The sequence below is a fragment of the Athene noctua genome, chromosome 1 (genome assembly GCF_965140245.1).
Source record: "Athene noctua chromosome 1, bAthNoc1.hap1.1, whole genome shotgun sequence".
NCBI classification, from domain to species: domain Eukaryota; kingdom Metazoa; phylum Chordata; class Aves; order Strigiformes; family Strigidae; genus Athene; species Athene noctua.
Window position 1 is genome coordinate 257,123,584 of NC_134037.1, and position 24,140 is coordinate 257,147,723.

Here is a 24,140-nt window from a genome sequence, read left to right on the forward strand (position 1 = left end):
CTGAAATCCCATCAACATCTCTCACACTTTCATAGTCTGCAGGGCATGGCTGACAGTATTGCTGTAATTCTGTCTTTTACATTCTTTTACCAGTCTCTATGTCTGGAAAACGCTGAGGTCAAATTTATGGTATTGTCCCTTGATGGCCTCAGATGACAAATTTGAAATAAGATTTTTGGGGGGTTGTCTCAATTATTTTTCGTTATTCATACGACTGTAATACAGGAGTAAGGAAAACCAGCCAAGAAAACCAGCCCGGCTTCAGTGTGGGAAAGCAGGTTTACTTGTGTTAGAGGTATTATGCAATTGTGAACCATTTTGCAGTATAGTCTTTAAGTTTTCTGATTTTAAGTCAGAGAGGGCAAATCCCACAGCTAATCTTTGCTGAGTAGGGAGAAACAACTGTCATATCTAAGAAGTACTGCTTACTGCTAAACTCAGAGGCAATGATGGTTTTGTGTGTGTGTGCTGGATTAATTTTCCCAACATAGGGAATTTGGATTAAATAAAATACTCTTGAGAAGAGAAGTTGCTGGGCCAGAGTTCTTCACAGGACCATCACTGCTCTGTGGTGGCTACCTGGAGTTGGCCATGGGACAGGCCAGAGACCGGCTCTGTAGCATTTTCTTTGGCTATGCACAAAAAAAATAGATCACTTTATTTAGCTATCTGTGATTAATGCTTAGGGCTAGTGGCCACTGTACACGATTGAAATGGTAGAGATTAGTATTTCAAACAGAAGTAGCCATCTATTGAAAATCTCCTTTACCCATTTTGGAAGAAACTTTTTAGCTGATGAATGCTTTAGGTTGGTTCTGCAAATAGTGCATGGTGAATAAGAGGATTAGTAAGAGGCCACAGTCTCAGTTAGGGAGAGACAGAGGCAAAACAATGAGATTTGGCTGCTGTAATTATCTCTAAATTTGACAGGTCGTGGTATCTGTAGAATGGCATTAGGCATATTGCCTCTTGGATGAGGGTTGGGGGAAGGTCTGTTGGATTCCTGGATGTAAAAAAAAAAAAAAAAGGAAAGTGAAGATTCATAGCTCTGATACCATTTTGGAGCTGTTTACTGGACAGCGAGGCATTCATGTGTGGTGTCCTCTGAAGGTTTTGAAGGCATTGTGTTTTGTAGCATATTGTAGATGAAGAGTGTCAGTCCTCTCAGCACACCAGGTTTTGGTGAGTCTTTTCCGAGGGGTTATACTTCAAATTGACTCATTCTCCACTGCCATCTCTTCCTCTTTTGACCATGCTGGTTTCTACTAAATTGGTTTTCACACATGTCTTACAGATTTTCTTTTACTTTTAAGATCCCCTTAACTTGACTGCTATTTTCTGTGTCATAATTCATTCATAGCTGCCTACTTAAGGCAATTTAGATGAGTATTGTGTTACTAGAGCAATGCAAAGAGGGCCTTAGCCTAGGGTATTACAGTGTCCCTGGGCCATCACCATGGCCATCACCATATCAGTCCCTCTGTTTCATCACCTTAAATCTGTTTTTCCTATAACTTGAAACACATCCAAACATTTTATCTGACCTATCTTATATTCATTCATTTCTAGTTCTGCAGCCCTTATTGTTTTCTGGTATAAACAGATTCTTTGAAAATATACAATCATGGGCATAATTTAGTAGAATGAATCTTCAATAGGTGTTTGAGAAGGAGAGAGACTTTGAGATGCTTGGTATTTCTTAGATATACTTACTTCCAGATCACTTTCAAATACAAATTATTTAGGTGGTCAAAGTCTCTAGTCCCTGCTCTATAACACATTTGTTATTTATCTCCTACTTTCACTGTTGGATTGGAATTGATCTGTGTAAGTGTATGATATGGTCTCTTACTAATGACTCACAAATGTCAAATCAGTGCCCACATCACACAACAAACTTAATATTCCTCTGTGGAAACTTCTCAAGGGTCTGGGCAAATCTGGTCACACTCTGGAATAAACATTTTCTTTTTTCCATTAGATGGTGTGTTTATCTAAGTCAATCTTAGCTGGACCAAAAGACAGATTTATTTTTTATACTAAAAACAAAGGAGCCACCAGCTAATGGGTTTGCTGTGATCTGTCAGTCTGAAATGATCTATTCTGAGTCCTGAATGTCAAAATACATGACATTTTTGAACTGACATTTTGGGGACATTATTTCTTCATGAAAAGTTCAAGTCCATTCAACTTTCCATTTCTTTCTGGCGTGCAACCACAATCCTGAAATTTCAAACTGGGCAGAAAGTCTCTTTTTTTTTTGTTGTTGTTGTTGTTATTTGTGCTATTGTTATTGTTATTATTATCATAATTATCATCATCATTATCCTATTTAATTCTGGCTGTATAATTTCACTCTGACACATGCTCCAGGACCAGCAGAGTCAGTAACCAGTAAAGATACAATGCTGTAAGTGACTGGGAAGGTGTGGATTTAGGAAAACTCTCACTGTAGTCTTGATGCTGTTGTTCATCCAGCTTTCATGGTCACAACAACCCTTTAACTTTTTGTACTGCTTTTTCCCTTTTGCTCTGATCCCCACAGATCAGTATGTCTTTAGTGCAGCAAGTTGCTTAATACAGCAGTGACCCACAGTGCTGCTGTGACCTGTAAACTTATGAAATAGCATGAAGCGCTAGGAAGTATGTGTTAGTGAAGAACTTAGGTCTCTTGATCCAGAAAGAGCAGAGGTGCTTGACAGATTGTCTTGGACAAATTCCAGCCTGGCTCTAAATTAATGCATTAATATAGTGCCTCTAAAGCTTTACTCATGTGAAATGGAGGCTGAATTATTTTCAAAGAACTTGCAGCCTTCGAGCTCAAGAGTGCTAGGATAGGGCAAAATCAGGCAAGATGTGATGGCCCTTTTTCTCTTCTCCTTTCCTCCAGTTTCCATGAATTTCCCGGTGTCTGGATTCATACCATACATAGGACTCGGTGTTGTGCAGCTATTCCCTATCATCCTCTCATGGAAAATGGTGCTTGCCATAGTCAGGTCACTGCTTGTGGGGAGAGCACACATAGCTTACAAGTGCTGTGAACTGTACATCCAACAGCATCTGAGAGCAAGTCAAGCCAAAGAGACTAGCAGACTTGCTAGAGACACTGCGTAGAGAAGCCCATGAGCCAGGCACAAGCATCCCAACAGCTGTTCAGAGGGAGCCTGGGTGAAGTAGATTCATAAGGGAGGCTTTGTAGCCTCTCTTACTCCTACCTGGAGATGGTTTCTGGTTGCCATGTGTGCCCACGCATAAGCAAAATACAGAGGACTAGTTCTTCCTCTTTGAAAGAGGCTGGAAAAGAAAAGTAGCAGATGTACTTTAATTTATTTTTTATTCTATAGTTATCAATGCTTTGCTTTGTTTTTCTTGAAGCAAAAGAAAATACTGTCCTGAGAGACTAATGTTCCCTATGAGTTCTAGATCCTGATATCACTTTATACAATATCCTCGGGCTCTGTGACTGTTGGCTTCACAGCCCCCTGCCTCCCTGTTTGTGCATGGCCAAACCCTTTCTCTGCCACTGGCTTCTTCTATTTGCCTCACTTCCATGTTCTTTTTTTTATACCTTTTCTACCCCTGGTATAGCCTTTACAATGAAATATAACTCTGGTCATTTTTTTTTTTTTTCTTTGTTCTCTGCCTGCACTTCTTGCACCTCTGGCTAAAAAATAGCAATAAAGGTGTTATGGTTTAAATTATTTCTCACCTATACTGTCCTAGCACAACAGAGATCACGTGGATAGTAGGATAGTGTGAGGCAGCATTATTGCTTCCTTGCACTGTGGGCACACATTCTACATAAGTGAATCCCCCAATCCTATACCAAATAGGCAGCAAGTGTCACTGAGGGCAAGTATAAATCTTTGGCTATGTTTCGATGGGAAGATTGGGAAGACTTAGCTCTAGCTGCTATCAAGAGAATTAATTTCTAAACAACCTGTACCTCCAGCACTCCAATGGCTGTGCTCTAGCCAAGGTGGCAAACCCTCCATGAGATATCACTGTCTGTGTGTGTAGGCTCCCCTTTCTTCCCAAAAGCTTTCCAGCCGGGCTGGGTGATCCGGCAGGACACTAGCTTCATCTCATTAAATCTCAAGACAGCTATATAGAACATCTATTGTACTCATTCCTTGCCCTAGGCTGGGATGTGATGGGTACACTCTGCCTGGGTACCTACGTGTGGGACCTTGAAGAGCTGCCCTATAAAAGTTTAGCCCATGAGAGTTCAAACGTTGCAGTGTTTCTGGGTTTTGCACTGGAGATTTGTAGGTGGGAACATGGTGCTCACAGTCCAGGGAGGGACATAGAGCACTGCTGCCCTCAGTGTTTGCAGCTGAATGTGTCGCAGTGGCTGCTCCGGTGCTGAGACACTCGGGCTGCTCAGGTTGGCAATTTGTGTCCCGGGATGGGCAGTTTGTGCCCTGGATGTATGTGCATGTGTGTGTGTGTGTGCACGTGGGGAAGAACAGGCCTGCAGCTGTTCTGCAGAGCTGGTGGAGATGGTTTCAGGAGATGGGTTGGGACACTGGTATGGATGTGCCCTTCAGAAAGCATTTGTGAGCTGTGAGATTTGCCTTGGTTGTGTGGGTCACTCTCCAGCACACACTGTGGTGCCTTGATTCCTGCTTAAGGGAAGGCAGCTGCAATATTTAGGGTGGAAATAGTGGGCACTGGGCGTTTGTCTCCATGAGCAAAGGCTCCTTTAACAACTGGCTTCTTCCATAGGACAATGTATTACCGTTTGCCTCATCCCTAGTGTTTCACTTCAGGTTCTTTAATGCATTGAAATTGGTATTTGTCCTTTCTAACATTGTGCTCAGAGAGCCTTTAGCCTTCGTCTCTAACTCTGCTGTTTAATGGAGTGAAGCAGCCACTGAATAATGTGAGACCTTCCCCCTCCCACATCTCTCCATCAACTCTGTCTGAGGCTTATGGCCTCACTTATGTACCTGTTATAGTTGACAAGATATTACCACCCCCTTCCCACCCCAAATCCAGCCAGATGAATAAGGCACTATCCACTTACCTCACCTCCATATACTGCACCCCTTCCCCAAATCCAGTTCCACCACGGACTAAGCTCAGGTGAACACCTAAGCTCGTTTAGTTGGAAATGCTCCTTCTGCCAATTGCCTTGGAGCTGGCTATCTGCAGGGCTTTTCCCTGTTTAGCAGACACAGCCTCAGAATAGTGTTTTCCTTGTCATTTGGAAATAGGACAAAGTGGTGGCCATTGAAAAAAGAGGCTGTAGATGCACTGCCTGTGCGATTGTATTGTAAACTGATAAGAGTACTTACCTACAGCAAACGACAGCCCTATTAAAGAAGGATTATACACAGATGAGGAGTTAAAAGCTTAGAAAATATTTGTCTAATATTTTGTTGAAGGTGTATTGCCATCACTTGGCAACTGACTCCCAGCAAATCCCATCCAGGCAGGCAGAATATGGCCAATAAATACACCACCAGAGGAGGCAAAAGGGTGCTTTGGGGACTGGTGCACCCTGCATATGCCTGTCCAAAAACCCTGTTGCACCCACGAGATGACAGGAGTGTAAGACAAGCATTTGCCTTCAGACCCTTTAGATTCATTCTGTGAGTCATTGGGTCGACAGTGTTTGAAAAACCTTCTGTTAAAAAAGAGGCAAAGAAATGGGTGTTTGGCATAGGTTTGACACTCTTAGTACTTAAACGTGGTGATGACTGTGACAATTTAGCTCCGTGCTTTGACTCTGAAGATAATGAACAGCCCCTTGACCAGATGGCACAGTGGCAACACTTTCTTGGGAAAAAGGAAGAAGGCAGCAAGAAGGCCTTAAAGAAAATGTTTCCTTGGAGTCTGGCATGATTTTTGTTCAGACCAGCCTGGTGGGGCAGGTGGGTCAGGCAGCAGTCAGACAGGGTTTGATGGTGCCACTGGTGAGTTTGTGCTGCAGGCTGAGACTTCATGTGAGGTGTTGTTAGAGATGGATTTAACTCCAGGTTCCACCATCTTTGTACTTTTATTAGATGTTTAAAGCCCATCCCAGAGTTTTGCAGCTTAGAGACATCAGCAAATTGCGATTTATAGCTGATGTTCTATTGCATTTCTAGACTCTACTGCAAGGCAAAGTCTTTGGCAGTTTCAGCGAGTCCCTGTGAGGAATGGAAGCCGTAAGAGGCTCAGGTGAAACCTCTTGACCCACACATACCAGAGCAAGCTCTCAAATTCAGGCTAGCTGTTTAGCCTGAGACATTAGTTAATCAGTTGGTGTAGTGTAAGGGCCAGCTGTGTACTGCTTTTCTACTGATGTTATAATAGCCCTATCGCTATTACACTAATAATATATTAGACCTAATTAATTTTCCCTGGTTGCCACCACCTCCTTCTGCTTAGATCAAGGGCTAATGAGCAGTTGACAGTAGTTAATGAGCTTCTGCAGCAAGCATTTAAATTTCTTTGCTGTCTAAAATTAGTTATCTCTTCTGGGCACCATGCTCTGCCTCCCCTGGGATATGTGGCACCATTAGCTCCCCAGTGTGTCAGGGAGAAACCACCGCCATCAGCAAGAGACTGCAGCAGTAGGTCCTATCCAGAACAGCCCTCCTCCACTGAGCAGGGGAGCTGTGCTTTTGTCCACAGCTTTCCAAACTGGTCTATAGACCAGTTCAGGTGTGGCTGTTTTACTGGTGATGTGGCCAGCCAACCAACCCAAGCAGGCCCTGCTCTGCAACCATGGTGTCACCTTCCTTGTAGCAACGGGCTTTGTAATGGTGCTGTTGGTGAGTCCTGCCCTGGTAGGGATATTATGGTAACTATTCTTGCGTTGCCCAAAATTTTTGATAATGTATATTGCTGTATGGGTTGCTGGTGGGGAAGAGAATTTGGTATGTGCCCAGAAATTTGGGAACTGAATCACCACTTTCCTGCTCTCCCACAGGTGACATAGGGACCCAGGTGTCACTGCCTTGCTACGTGCCAGCTGTAAAGTGCTATGATTATAGTGAAATGAATTAATTTGCTGATGCCAAACAAGCATCTAAAAAAATTCCTTTGCAAATCAGTGTGAAATGACTTGCCCAAGATTAGGTACTTGGTGGTATCTGTACATAGAAGTACTGCCCACCTACCTTGCAACTCTGGTGCCAAATAATTTTTCAAACTGGGATATAGTGTCTTTCAAGCCACAGGGGTGTGATTGGACAACTGAGTCCAGATATTTGGCTGGCTGTGTGAAGTGACCGTTAAAAGGCAGTGGGACAAATGAGAGAATGTGACCATTCAGGACATACTCCATGCCTGGCCAGGGCAAAGCCCGGCAAGGTTTGCCACCACTCCTTGAGTCAATAGTCACAGCATGTCTAGATTCCTGTAATTTTAAGTATTTCCTGCTTCCCAGACATTTTATAAAGATTGTTTTCCAAGTTTCTCTTGTTTTTGCAGAATATAGTCTGGGGAATTAGCTCAGGTTTGCCTAGAGATAGGATGAAGAAGAAAATACTTCAATAAGAGCTGCTGCTCTGTAACGAAGAGCCCACCTACAGGCTGTTTTGTACAGCATTGCTCAGGAAAGCAACTTCACTTTGTTGCTAAGATTGTTGGAGCAGTAGCTTACTGCTGTGAAAAATCTCTCAGTAAACAGGCTTGCATCTCAAAAATAAGTTGCTATTTTTTTTTCCTTCTAAATTATGCTCACCTGCATATCAATGTGAACTGTTGTTTGGATTCTCTCCCTCTTCTGAATTTATTGAGGTCTAAAGCGTCACCATGAATGTTTAGATGGTTAACCATCCTTGTGATTATGCATGTAAAACTGTGGACAGAGTCTTTCTCCCTGTAGTGTCGGCTGTGGGTCCCAGAGCCATATGGAAGCTCCATGGTCCTTTGCAGACTGAATTTAGCACTGTGTGTTGAAAGCAGTGTTCCTGTCACATTTCTGCCTCTGCTGGGGACTGACAACATTCACATGGCCTCCCTGGAGCCCAGAAGCCATCTGCAAAGACATTCCTGGGATGGCCAACACCCAAGGTTCTTGGGCTGTTGGGACCCCATAGCACAACTGAGTTTATGCTCCACTAAGCTGCTCACAAGCATGTAATTATTACAGTCCTTATCCCAACAGCTGCACTGTGATGTCAGAAACATGGGAACAATTCTTTAATTGAAAAAAAAAAATTCTGATACTTATTCACCAAGATGCTGATGATACCCAATACACAGCAGAAATGTCGTAAGGAGAAAGTAGCAGTACTTAACCAGAGTGAATCTTCTTGATGATAACTTCCATGTCAATATCAAGTAAAAAAAAAAAAAAGATAAAGAGTGCAAGAAAGAAAAAAAGTGTCTGTATCCTCAGTCATTTTTGAAACCACCCTTCCCATTCCAGACTTGTGTCTGTCTTGTATGATAGATATGATAGTGTCTCAAGACATATTAAGAGCATATTCATTCTCTTTTGCTATTCTGCTTTAAGGAAAAAAGACAAATTATGCCTTGTGAAGAAGCCATTTGCTATAAAGTGTAAAAATGCTTTAATATTAATATTTTATAATAAAATTCATGACATATTTATAAACACTCTATCAAGCATTTACAACTGAACCACAGCTGAGAGCTTGGACCGGAATAAATAAGCGAGGACACAGCTAGTATGAAATATACATCTTAATTTTTATAATTGTGTGTGCTTTATTCTTTACACAAATGGAATGGGTGCGCAGAGTATTTACATAACAGGAGTGTAAGCTGGACAGGGTATTTTGTAAACTCCAGTTCAGATTCTGAGTACCCCACACTACAGCTGGACTGAGAAACATCCTGCTAGAGACACGCGCCGGCCAGCATGCCGGATGGAGCAGCCTGCTGAGAACAGGCTGCTGCACTCGGAAATTTGGACTGGCTGATTCAAATTTAGGAACACAAATCCAGAAATTAAAAGGTTGCTATCCCACTAAGAGCCAACAGTGTTGCTTTTTTTTTTTTTTTTTTTTTTTTTTCTTTTCTTTTTGCTTTTTTTCCCTCAAAGATCTTGTCTAGGATGCTGGCTACTGCTCATTCCCAGAAATGCTGTTTTATACCAGGGCAAGTTGCCTGTGCTGTAGGTCAGGGCCAGACGGCATGAGCTGCTAACACAGCGTGAGGGATGATGAATCTGTCTCATGCTCCTCACCTTAAAGACTGAGTCTCAAAAGGGCCAATGGGGTAGTGATTCCTATTGCTCTTGGTGAGATGTCAGTGGGGCTAAAGCCTTCTGAAAATCTGGCCACAGCGTTTGGCCCGGGGGGTGTCTTTTTCAGCAATTTCACAGCACCTACCTCAAAAGGATCTTGGTCCATGATTTGGCCCTCTAGGTGCTACAGTGAGATAAGCAGGTAAGTAAGATAATGATGCAAAGTGCTGAGCTGCTGTTTAATCATGTGGCCTTGGTGCTTTACAGTAATGCCAAAAAATCAGTGTAATGGGGGACACAAGTGCGTAACTTCAGGTGGTGTAAATGGGATGGACTCCACTGCTGTCCCTGTTCACTGCAGGGGGGTTGGACTAGATGACTTTCAAAGGTCTCTTCCAACCCAAACCACTCTATGATTCTGTGAAGTCAGTGGAGTGACGTTGATTTACACCAGCTGAGGATCTAGGCTAGCTATATGCTGAATAGGTTTTAGATGTTATTTGCTGTTAGCTTTGTGCCCTAGAATGGGAATCTTTTTTTTTAACATAATGATTACTTCCTCCTTACTTCTGAACTAATTGACAAGATGTCTGATTATTAATGGAATAGGAAAATACATTTGTTCCACCAAGGCATGGGCTTGAGCACATGAATGCAGTTGCACAGTGAACCGCATGCATAACATCGCAGACAAAATGTTCAAGAGAAAAAATGTTGAAATTAAAAGCTGTGAAGGATAAAAGACCATTTTCTGTGAACACAGCAGATACTATGGCTTTAAATCTGCAGCTTAAAAAGAAGATTGAGACTTTTTTCATTCACTGTATTTCCTACAAATATCCTCATCTGTTGTCACTCACTAAATCCTCTGGTCAGGGATGCAATTTGAAAAACAACAAAAAAAAGAAAACCAAAACAAAAATACAATTTGACTGAGTGCTGATGAGCAAGTAACAGTGAAGGTGTAACACCAACAATTTCTTCATAGAAAACTAATGTAAATAGGTAGGTGGACATTGTATAACTAGGACACTGTCGCTGGCTCGTAGTGGTTATTAGCTCAGGTTCCACACTGCTCTCCAGGATGAGGATCTGAAATTTCAGTGCAACGGAGAGATTTCTTACCCTTGACTTTCACAGGGTGGTTCCTAGGACCCTATCCACACCGGAGCATCAAACCATGCTAGCTACAAACACAGTTACATCACAGAATATTTATCTAGAAACAGCCTTTACTACCAGAGAAATTACAAAGCGCTAGCGTGGACAGGGTACCTCTGTAGGAAGGGGGAATTAAGCAAGAGAGAGGCTCTTTCACTGGTTGATGGTCAGACCGTAAGACCAGTAAAGAGTGCGGTTTCACTGAGCCCTGTTAGCAAGCTCTCAATAAGTCAGTGCATGGAAAATGTTTTGTGGAAAGGAGAAATAAGTAGGTTGTAATATTGCACATCTGCACAAAGCTAGCAAGATGTCATTGTGATCATTCATGGGTGGACAAAAAGCTGTGATAATTTTGGTTCTGCTTAGACCCTACGGTGCTACACACTGTGCCAGAACATGAGAAATAGCACCAGGGGCGTGATCTGGCACTTTTCCTAAAGGGTCCAGCATTTGCATTTGTCTCACGTTTAGATGCTTGCAAGTCTTTTAGATGGACAGAAAAGGAATCTGATTACGCTAAGTTGTGTTAGCACCAATATGGTCTCAGGAGCCAATTGCTGCAGGTTGTGAGTTTGGACATTTTTTTTTTTTTTTGCACCAGATGTAATTTTGCATGAATCTTATGTTTCTCTTCCTCCTCCCACTACCACCCAGTATGATCTGAACAGCTGCAATGCAAAAATGAACTGCAGCTCTGAGGATGCTGAAACATGAAACGCAAAATGTCAACGCACAAAACAAATGGGAGTACAAGTCCTAAGGGAAATAAGACCTCTCACTGCTTTTCTTAGTTATTTGTTTTTAAATATATGTTTTATTTAAAAAAAAAAAAAAAAAAGAAGTGCAATGGCAACTCTAAACTGGAAGCACAAACAACAGACAGGGAAAAATAAATAATGTTACTACAGTAACCAAGGACTGATGGAAAAATTGATTGTACTCAGCCATAGTGTTACTGTTCACCGTAAAGCACAGCACATGACAAAGCAAAACAGTTACTAGTAGGATAGTACTGTAAAAGGCTGCATGCTGAACTAAGAAACAAAGAAGCAGATGTGTTTGATTGCTTAAAAATAGAGCTGAAAATTAGAATGAAGTTCCTGCTTTAGGATACTTGTTTTTTCAGGTCTGGTGGGCTATTTCCCAACCTGGGGCAATAGTAGTACTTTGCCAGCATGGAAACATTCATGGCTTCCAAAGATCTGGGGTCACTCTGTGGATTTCTGCAGAATTATCCAAAATCAAAACTTTCTTTCATTTATATTTTGTAAAAAAATGTTTCTAGCCCTTCTGGTTACAAAGCTGTTTTGGAGACTTAACTGAAACCCTTGTTTATAAATCTGCGCTGGCCAGGCAAGAAAAATAGTAGTAAAAGAAGTGTGAACTTCTCAAAGTTACCATAGTAGGGCAATAAGTGAGAGGCCACCTCAGGGCCACTAAAATGCCCATATGTTTAACCCTGTCACTGCTGGTGGCTATATTGCAAAGATCCAGCTAGTCACGCTGTCCGCGGAGGTTGGCTGGATATGCCTGTCAGCTTGACAGGGTGTAGAAAAAGCTTCAAATAGACAAGTAACTGAGGAGTCTATTTAGCATTTGCCCTTAAAACATCCTTAAACATTAGGGTTGCTGTAGCCACCAGCTAATAAGCTTTGGACTCCTGCGGCGCAGCAGGCAGGAGTGTGGGTTTTACAGAAATCTTGGTCCAGCAGCAACAAAGGCAATTCAGTTTACTCTCATAATATCTCTTGCAGTTGTCCCTTTGTGTGTCAGAGTGAAGAATGGCATCACTATACAAAGGAAGGGCAATGTGAAATAAGAAGAAAATACCTCTTTCTCCCCTTCCATGCACCCCGAACTGCAATTCCACAGACTTTCCCCAAATCCCTCACAAATGTCCATTGCCTCAGTTTTTGCTTTTAAGACCCTTGTTGACTGTGAAATGAATGAAGATACAAGTTAGTTGGTGACCTGCCTGCCTACAAAGAGAGGAAAGATCAAATGCTTTTGGTATTTCCTTTAAAGAAACAGGAAAAATCATAAAACATTTTGGGGTGAAGTGTGACTCCCTCCAAGAGAGAAATTATTAACTGCATTCAAGCACTGACATTTTGCTTCTGAAAAATCATTCATTTCAATTTAAAGATGCATTATCCTTTTGTGTTCAAAAAAGGTCCTACAGGGCAGTCAGTTCAAGAGATCTTTCCACAGGAGTTCATCATAATTAAATAGAGGCAAGGGAGAGGATTAAATTGAGAGGAAAAACAAGCGGACAACTACAATTTAAGAAATTACCTTACTTGTCATTAATAATAGAGAATCTGTTATTGAAAAGGGATAATGCAACTTGATGATCCTCTTTACATTTTACAGTCACACAAGGGTGTAAATATTTAATCTTTCAATTAATTAATCTTTACAAAATATCTCACAAAAACATTTTTACCTATAGAAATTAGTTTCTATACATCAATATATTTTTATTTTAATTTTTATAAATTATTCCATCTTTAAGTGCCTTCTATCAATATAAATGATAAAATAGACAATCAAAAATTTTAAAGCTTTTCCCAGTTGTATCCCTCCTTGTCAACATAGGTGCTGTGAATCCTCATACATGTGTGTATCTGCATGGGAATGTGTGTGCACGTGTGTGATGTGAAAGGCTTCCATCCTCTCCCACCCCCAAACTCCACTGAAATAAACTATATTGTTATTAGTTCCTGATGCAATAGTGTTTCCAAAGGGGAAAAAAGAAATGCTTGTCTTGGTTTCAGAAATCAAAAGATGTGCATAGTTACCAAAGTCGAGGTGTACCAACTACAAATGTGCAATGACAAGCTTAGAATAGGACCCACCTCCTAGTCAAGTCAAAGAGTGTCCTATCAGTGACTTCAGTAGGAAGTGGACCAAGTAGTCTGAGCTTGATTTTGCAAGGTGCATGTGGCCCTGATCTAGCAAAACGCTTAAGCCCGTGCTTAGCTTTGAGCACATGAATAGTCCTACTGGAATTTATGGGACTGAATAGTGTAGGGAAGTGTCACAGGTGACTCCAAGTCAACGGGCTACTCATGTAGGAATTGGGGTCAAGTGCTGAACGCCTTGCAGGATCAAGCCCTATATGAGGTTCAAGAGCTGGGAACTTCTCTTTAAAGCAATCAACACACTGAGCTCAGCCATTGAAATCGATCAAAATGTCCGCATGGGCACAGGAGGTGGCTAGCTCCCCTTGACAGAGAGTCTCCATGTCAAAAGTTTATACCTACAACTGGTGCTCTGAGCACACAACAGATTTGCTTTATATGGTAGAAGTCTTTTTGTTCCTACCCTTTGACCCATCAGTGTCCTTCATGGCTTCAAACACTTTGTGTTGTACATTCATCAAAATTCACATTGACTGCAAAGAACATAAATGCAACAAAAACAGGAAAGCCTCCAAATAGTATATTATAGTTTTCTTCTAAATATTCTCCCGTCGTAATCAGAGGTGCAGTGGCTAATTTATAATTTTTCCTTTGAAGGAATCCAGATGAAAGGCCCAGATTGTTCTTCAATTACAAGTTTGCATTGATTATATATATCTTCTAAGCTATCTCCTTGGACAATAGCTGCAGTAAGAAAACATGTCAATATGTCTTTTAATTGATATATTCTACAGCATCCAGTGTCAGCAGATTTTCAGTGTACTCATAGATATTGATGAAATCACAGAATCATAGAATCATCTAGGTTGGAAAAGACCTTGAAGATCATCCAGTCCAACCATTAACCTCACACTGACAGTTCCCAACTACACCAGATCCCTCAGCGCTATGTCGACCCAACTCTTAAACCCCTCCAGGGATGGGGACTCCACCACCTCCCTGGGCAGCCCATTCCAACGCCCAACAACCCCTGCTGGAAAGAAATGCTTCCTAATATCTAGTCTGAACTTTCCCTGGTGCATCTTGAGGCCATTACCTCTTGTCCTGTTGCTTGTTACTTGGTTCAAGAGGCTCATCCCCAGCTCTCTGCACCCTCCTTTCAGGGAGCTGTAGAGGGTGATGAGGTCTCCCCTCAGCCTCCTCTGCTCCAGACTAAACCCCCCCAGTTCCCTCAGCCGCTCCCCGTACGACCTGTGCTCCAGACCCTGCACCAGCTCCGTTGCCCTTCTCTGGACACGCTCGAGTCATTCAATGTCCTTTTTGGGGTGAGGGGCCCAAAAGTGAACCCAGGAATCGAGGGGCGGCCTCACCAGTGCCGAGTACAGGGGTCAGATCCCTTCCCTGTCCCTGCTGGCCACGCTAGTGCTGACACAAGCCAGGATGCCATTGGCCTTCTTGGCCCCCTGGGCACACTGCTGGCTCATGTTCAGCCGGCTGTCAATCACTCCCCCAGGTCCCTCTCTGACTGGCATCTTCCTTACTGTGGGCACATTATACTGATATGCACCCTAGGCCAGAAACAGAGCTGATACAGTTGTTTTGAAATAAAAAAATATATCTTGGGAAAATACTGCTTTTAATAAGACCATACCTGTAAAATATTCTCCAAATTCTTGTTCTAATTTAATTGCTCGATCATAGGTTTTCTTCGCTTGTTCCTCTGTAAGACGTTTATTCATTTCCCTAGAAACACAGAGGAAGTCATCAAGAAGTTTAAATTCTTACTAGAACAGTTTTCTAAAAGATAGGTTCAACTGAATCACAGATGAACTGAAATCATTACCAGAATCAAGCAATGAAATTCTTCCACCAGTTCATGGGCAGTTTCAGGATTTTAAGTTTAATTTAATTCTTATATAGTATAAATGTAGATATCCAGACCTTCCCCCTGACTATTTCCCATTTCTCCACTAATTATTTTGGGTTGACCATTCTACATTTCCAAACAAAATATGAGGGACAAATCTGGTAACTGCTAAGTGATATGGACGTGTGGCATCAGGAACCCATGGGTAAGTCTGGGAGCCAGGAGGTCTCAAGGTCTGTGCACTCGGAGCACTTCTGCCTCCAGAGCTGAGGCTCCTGCAGGAACCTCCCTGTCTCCCAGGCCCACAGCTGACTGTCTCAGCTGAATGAGATTATCCAAACTGCTGAAATGGAAGTTGCATTTTGACTGAGGCTGGTGCTATGGAAGTGAAATCATGATTAAAGGCAGGATTCAGCACAGTGAGACTCCTGCCCCTGCAGGAGGAACCTCAGAGTCATTGTAATCCTTGTAGGGAAGCCCCAGAAGGAACCAGCATGTCTTCCAGGAAGACTTTTTGGTTCAGGTGTGGGCAGGAGTTCCAGATAATCATGAGAAATCAAATGGAGTCTTTGTAGCAGGAAGAGTTATGACGAGTTATTTATTTGTGTTCTCTGTTCCAGTCCTTTCTGATTAACTATAGAGATTCCCAGTCAAGTGTGTCTTGTAGATTCTAAAATATACAGGGTACACACAAATGTAAAAACATAGACAGCGTCAGTAACATTCTGTTATTGCCAATGTTCTGTTATTTGGTGAAGCATTTGTTTTGACAGACGCATTATTTAGTAACATGAAGAAATTAGTTGTCTTGCCTATGCACGCTTAGCTTTTAATACCACTGTATACTGTTGTGCTGGGTTTGTGTGTGTGGCGGGGGTTTTGGTAGTGGGAGAGGGGGCTACAGCGGTGGCCCCTGTGAGAAGCTTCCTGAAGCTCTCCCAGCTCCAAGTCAGACCCAGCTCTGGCCAAGGCCAAGACAATTAGTGACGGTGTCTGTGCCTCTGTGATAACGTATTTAAGGAGAATCTGGGAGTTGGAGTTGTGAGGAGGGGTTGTGAGGAGGACACCTCCGTGAACACCAGGGTCAGTGGAAGAAAGGAGGAGGAGAGGGGAGGTTTGCTGGAGCAGAGACTCCCCTGCAGCCCGTGGTGAGGGGGCAGGGCTGCCCCATTACCGGCCATAGAGGGCCACGGTGGAGCAGATGTCGACCTGCAGCCTGTGGAGGACCCCACGCCGGAGCAGGTGGCTGTGCCCGAAGAAGGCTGGGACACTGTGGGAAGAAGCTCCCGCTGTTGTAGTTTGGCATTGGGAGGGCTGCAACATGTGGGGGAACCTACACAGGAGCAGCTCAGGAAGAGTTGCAGCACGTGAGGACTCACGCCGGAGAAGGTTTGTGGAGGATTGTCTCCCATGAGAGGGACACAACACTGGAACAGGGGAAGAATGCGAGAAGTGTCCCCCCAGCCGTGAGGAGGAGAAATGGCAGGACAGACAGCACCCCCCATTCTCTACCCCCTGTGCCACTGTGGAGAAGGAGGTAGAGAAATCAGGAGCAAAGCTGAGCCCAGGAAGAAGGGAGGGGTGGGGGGAAGTGTTTTTAAGATGTGGTAATGCTTCTCATTGTCCTACTCTGTCTGCTAAGTCTTGTTGTTGTTAGTGTCTGAATTAAATTTATGTTCTTTTTCTTCCCCTAACAAGTCTGTCTTTTGCCCATGACTATAATGTGTGAGTCATCCCTCTTTGTCCTTATCTCCATTCCTGAACTTTTTCTTCATTTTTTTCCTTCCCAGTCCTGAGGGGAAAGGGATGAGTGAGTGGCTGCCTGGTGTTGCCCTCTGAGCCCAAACCATGACAACTTTCAAATAAAATCAAGTTCATATTCATTCAGTGCCTCACATATATATGCCTGCAGATATCCATATTAATTAGCAGTAATAAACAGAGTTTGCTTTTCTATCAGTTTTCACAGCATGGATTAATTTTTCTTAAAACATGATGGAAATTTTCTGAGGCAACTAGCAAAGCAAGAGAAATGAGCATCTTGTTCTACATAAATTGATTTAATGCCTTGCACTGAATCATATGATTATGTGGTAACAGACTCTATACAGTATGATATGGGTGATGCATGTAGGAAATTAGGCACATGATGGTGCATAAAAAAATGATCTATGAAATGCACAACAGTATGAACTTGGCTCCTGAAAAACACCCTCTAAGGTGTCCAGGATGCAAAAAGGTGTTTCTAGAAATGACTTAAAGCTGTGTATGTGGGCACACACAGGCCAAGAGTGCTGCCTGACACCTGATGGATAATATAAGTAGGATTTAGAGGGGGCTACACTTCAGCCTGAAGTAGTCTGACTGTTATCACCACCCTTGAGGATCAATTAACTATATTAACAAGATTTGTATTGGATGCAATGCCTAGCTCCCAAGTAGGTGCAAAACACATACATAAATGAGAATTAGACCCTTCAAATGTAAGTTCTGATTTTGTCACTTTGTTTCCCTGCATCTTCCAATTAGCAATTTTTTGTCTTTTGTAGTTTTACTTTGCTATTACACTAACTTTCAACTCATTTGCATGAATTGGAGTAATAGTCACAGCAAATAAACCTATAATTTTTGTGTTGTAGTAGTTACATACATAAAAAAGACTGAATGAAGACAGTTAAGCTGTGATAAAAATGTCCTCTTCTGTTCCCAAAGAGCACTGGTTTACCATGTTAAACCTCTCCATACTAAAATAGTACCTACTGGAAAGGAGTTATATCCATTCATTTATGCACACCCTACAACTCACTACCACTTATGTCAGATTATGTATTTATTTAGCCAGACTCTGAGAGATTTAGCTTCATTACTAAATAAAATATTTTTACAAGAAAGGGGCTCAGAACAATGTCATTATTCTCAAGAAAATTCTTTAAAAAGAACGATACTGTTTATATTAAAAGAGTTCCTATTTCTGTTAGAAGCTAATTTTGGGTGCTGTTTGATAAGATAAATACACATTAGATAGATTAACTAAATAAAAAGACTCCTTGTGGAGAGGAGGCTGTAGGGGATAAACTAATTTAGAACGCCTGAATTCATTACATTTTTATCTTTTTTTCAGGAGTTGTATCATGTTTACATAATTTATTTATATAATCCATATTACTGAAAAAATCCCAAACTAGTATTGATATAGAAGAACTTTTGCTGTCCCAAAAGTTTGGATTTCTCATTAAGGGTGTCTTCCACAGGGTCTTTGCAGAACAAGGAATTCAAAGTCATATACTGGATTTCACTTTGTTTGTCCCTACCATACTGTCAACACTGAGGCAGGTTTAGATTTGGAGGGTGAAGAATAGCTTACTTTTGATTTATACCAGTAAGGAAAATTCTGCTAACTCTGCATAACTAGTTTTATCCTAAGTAAAATATAAGCATTGCTTTGGTTTAATAACAGGATAATTATCAGCATATTTTGCATCTTCATAACACTTTTCAGTCAATCTATTCAAGGGTTTGCTGTTCTTACATCAAATCAATGAAGCCTTTATGTTATTGCCACATTTCTGGTTCTGCCTAATGTATTTTTCAGAGTAAGGGCCACTTGTATTTACTATTTTTTTTTTTTTTTAAAATTTAAAATCACTCCACATGTGATGTCATCATTAAACAAATAATAGAAAGATTTTATGGATGGGAAAACTATTGGTTAAAATCTATCTTAAAACAATAAACACCCAGGTTATCAGACCACCCTTCCCATTCTATACAGCTAGATAATCAGAATATAACTGAATTGCAAGGCTGGAAGAAATGTTAAGAAGCTATCCAACCCAAGATGGCTTTGGTCAGGGTGGGGCTGTGCAAGTACCACATACGGTGTATCATTCCCTGTAATGTGGTTGGACATGCAACAAACAAAATGCAGGGCCAGGAAGGATGTGCATTTGGTCCTGGGATGGGGCACGTTAGCGGTCTCCAGCTCTGTGACCTGATGTCTGTGCGCACACCATTGCCATAACCACGTACGTGTCTGTCACAGGAAGGAGGATGCCTACATTTTAGCTGTGTAACAGATACCTATGGCATCACCTGCTGTTTGCAGAGCCTTTGGTGAGGGGAAGGCACAGAATTCAAAATTTCATCCCTATCACAGCAAACTAAGCTGGTAAGTTCTTGCATTACTGTAGATGTACATGGAAAACAATTGATCACAATGTAATTTTGTCCTGAGCTTATACTGGTTAAAGATCACTTCCATATTTCCTCCTCAGCATTCTCTCCTTGACACTAGGTAGCCCCCATTCCTCCTCCACTTCCAAGGTGGTACCCAGAACCAGGCCAGCACTCCAGCTGAGGCCTCATCCATACCCAGTAAAACAAAATGTCTATTCTGTCCTTACACAACACTGATGTTAATACAGCCTGGAGTGGCAGTTTCCTTTTTTGCAACTGCATTATCCGTCCATTCATATTCCTGTGTGATCCATCCCAACTGCCAGATGCTTTTCTGCAGTGCTATAGCTTAATTATTCCCTGCTTGTGGTTGTGCGTTTCATTTTCTCTCCTTTGTCTGTGCTGAATTTCATCTTACGGATTTTACATTGAGATTTAATCTTATCCTCCAAAGTACTTGCCACCTTGCTCGGCCTTGAGATATTCACAGACTTTACAAAAGTACTGCCTAATTCATCATTCAAGTAATTAATGAACAAGTGGTCCCAAATAGTGACACAGCTCAGGAAATACACTTGTAGGATTTCTGTTACTCCTAGGTTAATAGGGCCATTTTCAATGACTGAGTATGTTTTGCACATGCTCTCTAGATTCACTTAGGACTATATTTCCTTAATTATTAACATTACGTTTCCCTAACCTGCTACTGAGAATGTCCCATGGAGCCAGAATAAAAATCAAGATGCAATACAATTATTGATATCCATCTCATGAAAGATAAAAATAGATTGATTTGATTTGCTCTTGATGCCTCTTATAACCTTTTAATCTTCTCAGTTATTATGCTCGAGTTGCTTAACTGTTCCCTGGATCCCAGAGTTTTTCTGAGTTTTGAAATTGGTAGCCTGGTGACAGCATGAAGTTGTTGCTTTCTCTTTTCCTCTTTAGGTGTTACGTTTGCCCTTCTCCAGTCCCATCGGTCCTTGCCTATCCTCTTACAGACCTTCAAGTAAATGAAGGGCTGATGAATAGGCACACACTTCAAATGTGACACAGGTTTACCCCCTGGTTCACCCTCTGTGACCAGACTCTATACCCCAAGAGCACCCAAGGCTGGATGGGACAAGCCATACTGCATGAGTTCTTGGTGAACTTGCTGCACAGGTTGGAAAAAGTACACCAAGCACTGGCAGGGAGTCCTTCACAGTCCAGCACATAAGCCCCCATGTCCCAGCGTGAAAGGTTCAAAGGCAGCTTTGGCTTTGTTCCTTGAGGTGCTGGGGTACAGTGGATGGCAGGCATGGAGAGCAAGGCTCCACTGTTCCCACTTCCTCTTGTTATTACTGATTTTAGAGAACAGGCAAAATGTAGACTCAAGATCTGTGTTGTGTCACTTGAAACTGTATGCCGAAAAAAAATGCTTGAAGGAGTTTTTATACTTACATCAGAGGCTCCCATGATTTAGGCTTAATGAAGATAGCGATGGGATAGAGTTGTGCAACTTGTAGTCGTTTGATAGCATTTCCTGACACATCGAGTATACAGTGCTTGCCCTGTTGGAAACAGATGAGGATGTGTTTAGTTCTGCAGTTTGCTACAGATCAGCCAAAAGACAAGAAGCAATTCTGCAACGCAGTGCCCTGTAGCGGGGCCAGTACTGGCACACCAGGGAAAGAGAACTCCAGGGCTCCTCTGCTCTCCTTCCTTTGCTTTGGAGCTAATATAAAATCTTCACTGGAGATATGAGAACAAAATTGGGTTTTATTTTTTCTGGGATAAACTTTGTGGGGGGGATTTTCTTCAGAGATGAGAAAAATCAGCTCGTAAAAATATTAGGACGTCTACATTCTCAGTGATTAATTCAGTTCTTGTTTGTGTCAAAGACTCCCTGTGTCACCTGAGGCAATTTTTCATTTAATCTCTCTGTACTTTGTTCTTTCACTTCTGTGAAAGTGAGATAAGTTTATTTACCTGTCTTATAGAGGGAAGAAGGAAGGCTGCTCGGGGTGTACTTGAGGCACTGTGTTATATCCCTGAATCCATGGCACTATATCCAGGTACAGAAAGTGTCAAGGATATTGTCATTCAGAGTCAGAGACTCCATTTGTGGAGTCATTTTAAAGCCTATAAATATTAGGCCATCATTTTGCAGAAATTTTATATTTTTGGCAAAAGACTTATGTCTGAGATAGAGTGTGAAAACAAATCAGATCACGTTGCATGGGCAATAAAACTAGTGTCAACCTACCCTTTCTGCCACGAATCTCACAGACTGGACACTAGTTCCATATAAATTATCATTGTACTGCCCAGCTTCTATAAATTTGTGCTCTTGGATATCTTTTTCCATTTGTTCTCTTGAAATGACGAAATGATAATCTCTCCCATCCACTTCATAGTCACGCTTTGGCCGTGTGGTATCTGCGTGAAAAAGAAGACAGAAGATCAAGAAGTCTGTAAAAGCATTTCATGTAAAAAATGTTGCAGTTAAGGTTTGCTCAGTGGACAATGCTGGGTCTGCTCTAAGTGGAGGTGCTCCACATCTTGGAGCAGATCTCTGGCTACGACATATTGTGTTCAATGGAATTATGACACTAAAGCTTTCTTTTTAAAGTAATACCTCCTGATGTTTACCTCCAATTAATACTTACAGGCTAACAGAAAGTTAGGATTTACCAGAATTCCACTTTTTTCAAGCCCCAAATACAAAATGCATCCCGAACTGTAAATCTAATCCTATTACAGTGATAAAATCAATCACAATCTCATAAATTTTATTTAACCTTAATTATAAGGATGATTCTGATCTCATCTCTAGCAGTTTTAAGCTGGTGTATTTGAAGAGACAACGGTTTAAAATGAAGGAAGACTGCAATCAGGGTCTGAAATAAACACTCAGCAAGCTCTAATGATCCAAGATATAAACGCTCTGCTTAATTCAGGGTCCAATATTGCTTTCGGATTAGACAGGCTAGATCTCACACAAATTACATATTACTCTTTATTTCTATTGATGGATGCTGTGCAATTGAGTTGAAACATTTTACTAGTATTTCAAACTTTTATCTTATTTAAGAAACCACAGATTAATTGACGATAAAATTGAGTTAGTGACTAGAAGGCTCCTTCTTTAAAAAAATGCTACAGCTTTTGAGACAATTCTTTCAAGAAATTATTTCCAGACCTTCACAATCTTTTTTTGTCTGTTCCTTTCCCCTTTTTTGTCCAATGGAAAAATGGCTTTTAAGAAACTTAGCTACATATAGTTCATGGATGCTGTATTCACAGCAATTCACGTAATGTGTGGCACCAAGGGATACAGCTTACTCATCTGCAGAACAAGGAAAGGTCATACTTACGTGGTACACATGACCCAAACTTATCAGGAAATTCAGATATCAAATCATCGTTGATCCGATCTTTCATAGGACCCAGGATAATAACCGGCCTGGTGTAATTAACTGAACAAAAAGAAAGGCACATTTTGATGATCTTACTGGCAATAGCAGTAAATCTTCCCAAATATGCACTAACCGGAGTTGTTGCCTTTATGTACGAAGTGAAAACTTAGGTGTACATTTTACTGATGAATGATTTATGTATTGACATGGATAAGGAAAAAGGAATGAGTACCACTCATTTTGAAGAGCTCTCTGGTGGTGCATGCACATGTAGTCAAAGTGTATATATTTGTTATTGCTCAACAAGGTCACTCCCAAATGCCTGCAGATGGACTCTCTCATGAGACAAGGAAAGGATATTGTAGAATTTTTTTCTCCTCGGTAATATGAGTGCATCCCCTATTAAGTCAGGTGGGTGTGCTCCCATTTTCACTTTCCTTCCCACACGTTCATCTACTCTGGTTATAGGCACATGTCACATGAGAAGGAAAATAATAAAGGCTTCCCATATAACAATATTGCAGTAAATCTAAAAAATACACATCGATATTTTGTAGACTGATTAACATATTTATTAGTAAAAGCCATGAGAGCATACTGGGGAGAGTCTTGAGAACATTAGGAAATGGGGGCTAGCAAGGGAGACCCTCACATCATTTCTTTAGTATGCGAGAGACCAAGTGCCCAAGAAAAAGGAGCCACAGAGAATCTGGGGCTGACACAGCAAGGCTTACTGCTCTGCTTGCCCCCAAATTGCGAAATGAAAAATATACGGAACAGTGACAGAAATGCAGATGAAACTTACTTTCCTGTCTGGTGACAGGTTCATAAGAAAGGATGCAGTCTTCCTGGCCTCCTGGTGAGAGAAGAAAGAGAAGAGATTGAAGCTGACAAGCAACACATCAAGTACTAAAGCTCGATAAAATGCTTCACATAGAGACAGATCGGGTTCAACACTTCTCTCTGGTAATGCTCTCACCTGAACCATTCCAAAGTTTCTCATAACTTTAAAGTGTGGAGACCACTTTTTTCCTTGCCCTCCCTCCCTTGCCACATGTCTCAATTGTCTTTGCTGAAATTGGGCTTTTTCAGTGATGGGCAGTAAGGCTTCATTTATTGATTTGATAGCAAGGCTGTTTACAAGTATAGTGCAGAAATTTAAGATGCTATTCTCTTGCTTGTCCGATTGTTAAGGCCTTAACATGCCGCTGCAGGGCAAATCCACAGGCTACCTACAACGAACAATTTTTATCCTCAGAATATATACATTTTGGTTGATCGTCCTGTGCATAATCTCCACAGCCTAGTTTATTCACAGCCTGACGTCTAGCTATGAGCTATTTTCTGACCCTTACCCTTTCCCTGAACACATGTCTCACAGCATCCTATTTTACAGACATACTCTCCCTTCATTCCTGTTAGGACAGTGCTGTTTCCTCGTGGTGACAATTAAAAGTAGAGAAATTTGGCATGAGAAACAAGTGGCACTATATGGGCCATGACTTGGGTGCAGGTGCACA

The 24,140-nt window shown here is 41.6% G+C and overlaps 1 protein-coding gene across 26 annotated transcripts in view; it reads right to left on the bottom strand.

Annotated features, from left to right (window-relative positions):
• Window positions 1-8,502: 8,502 nt before the first annotated feature.
• Window positions 8,503-24,140, bottom strand: part of DLG2 (discs large MAGUK scaffold protein 2) — a 1,037,827-nt gene continuing 1,022,189 nt past the window's right edge. For all 26 annotated transcript variants that reach the window (XM_074917829.1, XM_074917850.1, XM_074917842.1 and 23 more), the window contains 6 exons: window positions 23,426-23,476; window positions 22,579-22,680; window positions 21,468-21,640; window positions 20,663-20,772; window positions 14,828-14,919; window positions 8,503-13,920 (listed from right to left, as the gene is read on the bottom strand). In XM_074917829.1, coding sequence (XP_074773930.1) covers window positions 13,814-13,920; window positions 14,828-14,919; window positions 20,663-20,772; window positions 21,468-21,640; window positions 22,579-22,680; window positions 23,426-23,476 — 635 coding nt within the window. In that variant the 3' untranslated portion in view covers window positions 8,503-13,813. The remainder of the gene's footprint in view (window positions 13,921-14,827; window positions 14,920-20,662; window positions 20,773-21,467; window positions 21,641-22,578; window positions 22,681-23,425; window positions 23,477-24,140) is intronic.